A 9615-nucleotide genomic window follows, 5' to 3' on the forward strand; every position below is an offset into this window, starting at 1 on the left:
CTCAGGGATGGAGAGGAGTACCTGAGGTTGGGCCTCCAGACAGAGTTCAGAAAACAACAGCAACAAAAACTGAAGCTTGAGACATTATTCTCCATATCTAGAGACTGGAGCCCTACTTTAAAATAAAGTTAATTGCCAGGAAATAAGCCACTAAAATAAAAGTAAGCAAAAGAGAAAGAATCCAACCATAGATAACTACTATGGTGAGAGAGAAGATTTGGATTTAAACTCAGAAAACAATGAAGTCAAAATTGCCATTTCCATTTCAAAGAAAAATGTAAGAGGATCACAAGCCAAAAAAGAGTTCTTGGAAGAGCTTAAAAAGGACTTTAAAATTAGAAAAATAAAAATACTGAAAGAAAAAGAAAATTATGAAAAGAAAGTCAACCAATTGGGAAAAAAGATCCAAAAACTTATGGAAGAAAATGACTCTTTAAATATTAGCATTAGGCAAGAAGAATCTAATGACTTCAAAAACCTGAAGAAATAATGAAACAAAACCAAAAGAATGAAAAAAATATAAGAGAATGTGAAGCATATTATTATAAAAACAACTGCCCTGGAAAACAGATCAAACAGAGACAATATAAGAATTGTTGGCCTACTTAAAAGTTATGATTAAAAGAAGAGTCTAGACAGTATACTTCAAGAAATTATTTTTAAAAACTGCCCTCAAATTTTAGAACTAGAAGATAAAATTGAAATTGAAAAAAAATCCACTTGTGGGCCAGATAGGTAGTGCATTGGATAAAGCACCAGTTCTGGATTTAGGAGGACCTGAGTTCAAATCCAACCTCAAATACTTGGCACTTACTAGCTGTGTGACTCTGGGCAAGTCACTTAACCCTCATTGCCCTGCCAAAACCAAACCAAACCAACAAACAAGCAAAACACAAAAACAAACAAAAAACCAAATAGGATCCTTCCTTGAGGACACTTAGGTGGTACAGTGGATAAAGCCCTGTCCCTGGATTCAGGATGACATGAGTTCAAATTCAACCTCAGACACTTGATACTTACTGTGTGACCCTGGGCAAGTCACTTAATCCTCATTGCCCCAGAAAAACAAAAGAAAAAAAAAGAAAAAAAATCCACTTATTATCACCTGAAAGAGATCCAAAGACAAAAACTCAAGGGAACAGTATACTTAAGATTTGAAGCTCCCAGGTGAAGGAGAAAATATCACAAGCAACTAGAAAGAAATAATTTAAATACTGTGGAGCTACAGTCATGCTAACACATGATTTAGCAGCTTCTTGATTAAAAAATGATGGTCATGGAACATGATATTCCAAAGAGCAGAGGAGCTAGGTTTTCAACCAATAATAACTTACTCAGCAAAACTACATGGAAAAGGGGGCGGCTAGGTGGCACAGTGGATAAAGCACCGGCCCTGGATTCAGGAATACCTGAGTTCAAATCTGGCCTCAGACACTTGACACTTACTAGCTATGTGACCCTGGGCAAGTCACTTAACCCCCATTGCCCCGCAAAACAAAAAAAAACAAAAAAAAACCCAAAAAAACTACATGGAAAACCCCAAATATTTAATGAATTAAAAGACTTTCAGGTATTTATGAGGAAAAGACCAGAATTAAATGGAAAAAAATTGACCTACAAGAATCAGGAGAAACATAAGAAGGGAAACATGAAAGACCAATTATAAGGAACATAAAAGGTTCAATTGTTTACTTATTATATGGGAAAATGATAACTATGGTTAATATTGGGGCAGCTAGGTGGCACTGGGGATAAAGCACTGGCCCTGGATTCAGCAGGACCTGAGTTCAAATCTGGCTTCAGAAACTTGACACTTACTAGCTGTGTGACACTGCAAGTCACCTAACCCTCACTGTCCCTCACACACACAAAAAACCATTAACATTATTTTGGTAGTTTGGAAGAGCATACATGGATATGGGGTTGAGTTGAGTGTGATAGAATGATCCTAAAAAATAAAATTAGGTATGGAGTGGTAAAGTGGAGCAATTATTTTTTTTCACATTTTAATTTTCTTTATTATTAAAAAAAACATATCCTTTTTATTTACTTTTTTGACTCTGTGCCTGTGCCTTAAACACCATCACAACAATTTTCAGCTCCTCAATCAGGAAAGCATGCTTGATCCTGTCATGGACACATTTAGCACACATGGAGCCACCATAAGCCCTGCTGACATGTTTCATAAGAACTTTAGGTCTCACTGCATGAACATCTTGAAGTCTTCCTGGGCACACACCACAGGCTGTTTTTGGTGCTTTTCCAACTTTCTTAGTATAAAGGTAAACAATTCTGTTACCTGGGGTTCATGACAGCTGAGTTTTGTTGGAAGCTGTGTTGTAGGACAACCTATGGTGACATGTCAGAAGCTGAACCATTTTTAATTTCTGTCAAGTCCATCACCGGAATAGGAAAGAGGAAATATGTCCACAATTATTTCTTACAAACAAGGCATCCGTGGGGGAAAAATCATCACAGTGGAGGCTAAAAGGGGGTGGAGGGATAATAGTGGTAGAACTTTATTCTCATCTGAACTGGGTTAAAAAGGAAATAACATATACATCTAGATGGATATTAAAGTCTTCTTAACTTACAGAAAAATAGTGGGGTGAGGGAATAGGATATGGAAGGGTCTTTTAGAAAGGCATGCAGATCAAGAAATAGGAAGGTGAGGGAAGAGGACAAGGGAGGGATTCTTAGAAAGGGTGCAGATTATGGAGGCAGTGGTCAGAAGGAAATTAGACATCTAAGGAGGGATAGGGTAAAAAGAGAGGGAGAGAAGAATAAATGCTGAGTAAAAATAGAATGGAGGGAAATACACAACTAGTAACTATAACTTTGAATGTGAATGAGATGAACTCACCCATCAAATGAAAATGGAAAACAGAATGGATTAAAAACCAGAATCTGATACGTTTTTTACAAGAAACACATCTACAAATGGCAGATACACATAGAGGAAAAGTAAAGGGCTGGAACAAAATTTATTATGCTTCAGCTGATGCAAAAAAAGCAAGGGTAGTAATCATGATCTCAGACAAAGTTGAAACTAGTATAGATTTAATTAAAAGAGATAGAGAAACTACATTATCATAAAATGTATTATAGATAATGAAGTAATGTCAATACTAAACCTATATGCACCAAATGCCATAGCATCCAAATTTTTAAAGGAGAGATCATATGAATTACAGATGAAGAGATAGAAAAACTATAATAGTGGATGACTCTAATCTTTCCCTCTCAGAACTAGATAAATCTAACCAAAAATAAATGTGAAAGAAGTAAGGAAATTAATAGAATCTTTGGTAGACTAGATATGATAGATATCTGGAGAGAATTGAATGGGAATAGAAAGGAATATATCTTTTTCTCAGTGGTATATGGTACCTTTAAAAATTGACCATATATTAGGGAATAAAAACTTTACATGTTAAAATGTTAAAAATTAAATGCAGAAAAGAAGAAATATTTAATGCAACCATTTCATATCATAATGCTATAAAATTATACTTAGTAAAGAACCATGGGAAGAGATTAAAAATTAATTGGAGACTAATCTAATCTTATAGAATGAGTGGGTTAAAGAATGTTATAGAAGCAATAAACAATTAAAGAGAATGGTAATACAAAGACAAGATACCAAAACCTATGGGATCCAGAAAAAGCAGTAATTAGAGAAAAAATTATATATCTAAATGCTTATATCAATAAAATGGAGAAAAAATCAGACTAATGATTAGAAGCCAGGCAGGCTGAGGGCAGATGGTAGAATGAAGAGAATTGAATGGCCCTTCATCTGATCAAATTCACACAAGAGCTACTAAATTTGGAGTCATTAGCCTTAGAATTGACTGATGCCACTTTAAGGCATAATGAAGAAAGTTGGAACCTGTTTCCAACAAGGCCAGTGACTCTCTCTGAGGCGTGGATTAGAGAAATTACTAAAGAATGCAGTGGACTGAAGAAAGGAAATTGTGTTGTGTCTCCATCTTCCATCTGGCATGTAACTAGCTTACTTGGGGATTGGCTATTTGGAACATATAGAGACAGATTTTTCCTCATTCTTTTAATTTGCATTTTATTTTTCTTATGAACTCAACAAGACATGGTCATTTCAATACACAAGTAATAGAAGACAGTCGCGTGTGAAACAATTTTCATTATGTACAGCTTTAAGTATTTATTATATTAAACCAATAGAAAAGTTGTACTGCTTGTCTGTGTTCCATTCTGAAATTCTCTCTGCTATTTTCTGTATATTTTTAAATGATTCATTAGTTCTCTTTTGTCTTTTCTTTTTCCTTGAATCATTGTCATTACCCATTAATCCTCCACATTTCTAGATACATCATCCTCCGTCAGACTTTTTTATTAAAAGGGCCAAATGCAGGGAAGCTTCACTAGAAGAAGGCACTGTGTCTGGGCCCTAAGGGGCTGTCTCATCCACTGGCTATTTTTCAGTTGTCCATGTGGTAGCTCTGTCAGGTCTAGGTCTAGTGAGATCATAGCCCTGATTCCTTGTCTTCTGAGACCAGCCATGTTCTTCACATACCATGGAAAAGTCCTGAAAACGACATCTGAATACACCCATGACTTTCCTTAGTAATTGTGATTGGGTCTCCACAGACCTGGGTATGCTATTATGTACTTTTCAGAGGTGCACACTAAGTAGCTCTGGCTGGCCTCAGAGGATCCTTTGTCCCTTAAGAGCACCAGTATGCCCCTTCTTGTAAAACCCTACTGCTAGTGTGTGACCAAAATCCAGAGAAAGCCTTTTATGTTTCATTTTGGACCAATGCTCAGTGGAGAAGCCTGATGTTTGGTCGTTATCTTTCATTTATTAATAAGAACAGAAATAGTTTTTCCTTGCCTTAGTTCATCTAGTAACCTTACTGTTATCAAGATCAAGGGAGCAATAATGGCTGAGGACAACAGACTGTGATGTTGAAAACTGTTTTAAGCAGCAGATGCCAGGAAGGGTATCTACAAATCCTCTTCTCTTGTTTTTGGATTAAGCATCTAATAGAAAATAACCTCAGGTGAAGGTACTCAATAAGTCCTCTCTCTTGAAGTCTTGTCACCATCCTAAAGGACCAGGTAGGTCTCAGCTATTAGTATACTAGTGATAGGTTCTACTCAGTTCTATAATATGAGTGCTATATGAAAGAAAAATATTATCCTTGTCTTCAAGGTATGGGGAGGTAGAGTTCAGAATCATAGATTTAGAACTATCATTTTCATAATGTTTCATGTTATTCTATTCAAATAGATGCTAAAGGTGGCTAGTATTTGTTGGGAACTTTAAGATTCACAAAACACTGTACTTTTAAAAATCTCATTTGATTCTTACAACAACTCTGTGAGGTAGGTGTTATTATTACCTCCATCTGAGAGATGAGGAAACTGAGGTTGAGATATGGGAAGTGACTTGTTAAGGGTCATATAGATGATAAGTATCTTAGAGTTTGAATTCACTTCATCCTGATTTCAAATCCTTCACTGTATCTTTTCTGCCTCTTATCTGCATCCTAGAGCATAAGATTGAATAAGAGAAGACCTTATGTATCATCCGCTTTGATAGCTTAGGAAACTTAGACTCAGAAATGGTAGGAGTCTTGCCTGAGGTGGCACATGTAGTAAAGAGCAGAAGTGGAATTCAAAACCAGGTCTTTTCACCCTAAATCAGAGTCTTGCCATGCCACTAGTTGTCATTATTTCATATACTTATCATGTGGTTGCCAAATTATTTCAAAGCACTAAAGAACTCTGAATGCTGAATATTTTTTTAAATCTCTCCCAGATATTGTAAAAGATGATATTTTTGTTTTAGTAGCAAAATTCTCCTCTCAGATTTGTCCATGATTTAAAGAGCTGTAATTGCCTATCCCTCTCTACATTTTGTATGTAAAAATGACCTCGTGGCCATCTGTCAGCCTGCAGGTGACATAGCTGAGACTCAGGTTAAAGTTCCAGATCAAGTTAGTAGTAGTGGCAGGACTAGAACCCAGCTCTCTTAAACTAAAAGCTCTATACTCCTTCCCAGATACCAGGTTTCCTTAAAGAGGGTAGAATTTAAAACCAGAGTACCATGATTCAAATCCTGGGTCATCCATATTGACTTTGGGCAAGTCACTTATAAATGAAAGGATTGGATTTGATGACCTTCAAGGTTACTCCCAATTTTAAGTGAATGAATCCATTAAGCCTTTATGTAGCAATTCTTGGTCTTTATTATTGTTTCATGTTTTCCTATTCAATTGTTTTAATGCATTCAATTTTATTCATGTAATAAATTGAATTCAACAAGCACATATTTAGCATGGACTCTACCAGATATTGTGCTTTTCTCTGAGGATAGCATCCCCCCTCCTCCACCACAAACACACACATGCAGTCAAGCACAAATATTTCCCATCATGAATGATTGTGTAGTCTACAGGTAGAAAACAATTTTTACACAAATAATTCAATAGAAAATATGCAACACAAGAATATATACTTTTAAGGGAGGGTAATTAAACTGCTCATTCCAGGGAGCCAAGGATTCTAAGAGAAAGTGTTGAAGAAGTAGAGATTTAGAGGTATGGAGTTGTACAAAGTTTGTACAAAGGCCCATAGATGAGAGATCAAGGATGAAGAAATGAATGCAAATCCATCTGCCTAGAATGTGGGACACATAAGAGAGGGAATAATGTGAAATCAATAGAGGAAGATAGGAAGGAAAGAGTTGGGGAAAGGTGTGAAATGTGAAACAGAGGCATTCATATTTTATACTAGAAGCAGTGATCCACTAAACATCATTGAGCATGAGAGAGACAAAGTACATCTGTGCTTTATGAATACCAAATTGTAATTGTGTGGAAGGTGCATTTTTTACATGATGTTTTTTTAAGATGACAGAATTTAGGAATTATTGCAAATTGTAGGGAATGAGAAATTGTTTAAGAGGAAGGAAATAAACTAAAACAATCTTAGAGGGGTTGGATTCTTGTAAGCTCCTAGGTGGATATAGTATAGGACCTAGAGTCAGAGAGATACATTCAAATTGGGCCTCAGACACTAGGTGATCTTAGTCAAGTCTCTTATCTTTGTCTGCTTCCTTTTTTTTTGTGGGGCAATGAAGGTTAAGTGACCTGTCCAGGGTCACACGGCTAGTAAGTGTCAAGTGTCTGAGGTCAAATTTGAACTCAGGTCCTCCTGAATCTAGGGCTTGTGCTTTATCCACTGTACCACCTAGCTGCCCCCTCTGTTTCCTTTTCTGTAAAATGGGAACATCACCTACATTTCTGGTTTATTGCGAAGACCAAATAAGGTAATATTAATGGATCCTTTCCCTAAACTAATAGTGCTATTTAAATCCTATCGATTTGGAAGAGATGAGACAAGAAGAGCATACATAGAAAGATTAACCTTGGCAATAAGAAGACCCACCTCCTCCTTTAAGATAGGATCAAAAAAGGATGAAACAGGGAATAATGAAGAGAAGTTTGGAGTGTGTAGTAGAGAAAAGAGAAAATTCAAGGGTGATAATATCTCTCTTTGCTGATGCCAGGGGAAGAAAGTGGTATAAGAAAGTGGGATGGAGAGTTAATGGGGGAAGATTAACTGGGTTCCTTTGGACCAGGGAGGGTGCAAGTGACAAGAGATTATCATGTTTTTATAGAGAATTTGCTCAGCATATTTATGGACCTTGTTATGCCCATGTTTATGGGACCATTAAAAGTACAAAGTGAGCAGTCTAAGTTGGAATGTCGGGTGAAAGGCAACAGAGAAAGGAATTCCAGGGTAGCTGAGGGACTATCACTGAAGTAGTTGATCATCAGTTCAATACTGTGAAGGGGAAAGAGTTAAGCCAAAGTGGGGGAAATAAAACTGAAAACATGGCAGGGATGTAGGAACTAGTGTTTCTGGTAAGGAGTAGATCTAGGGAGAGGAAAGGTAAGGCATAATTTGCAATGGAAATATAGTAGAATGTGTTCAAAAGAGGAATCTCAGAGTTCTGGGTTACAGAGTTGAAGGAATTATCAGTTCAATGGTATGACCACAATATATGTGACTGATGTAGAGTAACGGCAGAGGTCATGGGAATTGTGTTCAGTAATAATCTTAACGAGTATAAGGGGACGTATTATGATGTAGTTGAAAAAGTATAATTGCAACATTAGTATGTTAATTTATCATACATCAAAACCCTACAATTTTTATGTAACAAAATTTTATAATTTCATATTATACAAAATATGATTCTATAATTAAAAAAAGAGTGATAAATGCCACAATTTATTTTGCTTACTGTGTTTCTGTTGTCACAGGTGAATCATCCAAATCCCTACAAGGCATTTATGGAGAATTGTTCAGAGGTAAAGGAGTTCATCCTTGTGGGATTAACAGATTCCCCTGAACTTCAGATCCCTCTTTTCATAATATTCAGTATTATTTACCTTATCACTCTATTGGGGAACCTGGGCCTGGTGTTCCTGATATTGTGGGACTCTCATCTTCACACACCCATGTACTTTTTCCTCTGTAACCTCTCTCTGGTAGATTTGGGCTACTCTTCAGCCATTACTCCTAAAGTGATGGCTGGATTGCTCCCAGGGGACAAAACCATTTCCTATAATGGATGTGCTGCACAAATGTTTTCCTTTGCGTGTTTTGCGACTGCTGAAAGTTATCTCCTGGCTGCTATGGCCTATGATCGCCAGGCTGCTGTGTGTAAGCCCCTCCATTACACCACCACCATGACATCCAATGTGTGTGCTTGTCTGGCCATTAGTTCCCATATTTGTGGTTTTCTTTCTGCTTCCATTCACACAGGGAACATATTCAGCCTTTCCTTTTGTAATTCCCGCATGATAAATCACTTTTTCTGTGATGTTCCACCCCTCTTGGTTCTCTCCTACTCTGTCTCATACATCAATGAAGTAATTGTTTTCTTTGCTGTAGGATTCAATGTCTTCTTTGCCCTTTTTTTCATCTTGAAATCCTATTTTTTAATTTTCATTGCCATTTTGAAGATGCACTCAGCTGAGGGCCGCCAGAAGGCCTTCTCAACCTGTGCTTCCCATCTCACAGCTGTGTCCATATTCTATGGGACAATAATTTTCATGTACTTGCAACCCAGCTCTGGGCATTCCATGGACATAGACAAAATGGCTTCAGTGTTCTATACCATGGTCATCCCCATGTTGAATCCTTTGGTCTATAGTCTGAGGAATAAGGAAGTCAGTAGTGCTTTTAGGAAAATCATGGAGAAGACAAAGTCTTCATTAGGCATGTCCTTTTAATTAAGGAGAAAAGTATTTAAGTATTTTTCTTCCACACTGTGGTCTTTAGAGTGCATCCTTTCCTAGGGTGATGCAGCTTTTCTTATCCATGCATCATAGGTGGTAACTTTTCTCTTTCCATCCTGAATTTGGAAAACAACTCCCACAATTAGCTTCCAGTATCTGGCTCTATTATCTATAATTTTTAGAAATTCAGAGAATCTGGATGTTTTTACATTTAAACTGTCAGTGGAAGACACTTTTGAAGTTTTAATATTTGTTCATCTTTTCACAGAAGCTTTAAGGAAATTACCACAGAAAGTTACTATGTGTTAAACACATAAGC

At 36.8% G+C, this 9615-nt stretch overlaps 1 protein-coding gene across 1 annotated transcript; it reads left to right on the forward strand.

Moving 5' to 3' along the window:
- The first annotated feature begins 8345 nt into the window (after positions 1-8345).
- Positions 8346-9290, forward strand: LOC122731454 (olfactory receptor 5B12-like). Its single transcript, XM_043971573.1, has one exon. It carries the CDS (start codon positions 8346-8348, stop codon positions 9288-9290), a length of 945 nt encoding a protein of 314 aa, XP_043827508.1.
- The last annotated feature ends 325 nt before the right edge of the window (positions 9291-9615 follow it).

This window comes from Dromiciops gliroides, chromosome 6, assembly GCF_019393635.1.
Source record: "Dromiciops gliroides isolate mDroGli1 chromosome 6, mDroGli1.pri, whole genome shotgun sequence".
NCBI lineage: Eukaryota > Metazoa > Chordata > Mammalia > Microbiotheria > Microbiotheriidae > Dromiciops > Dromiciops gliroides.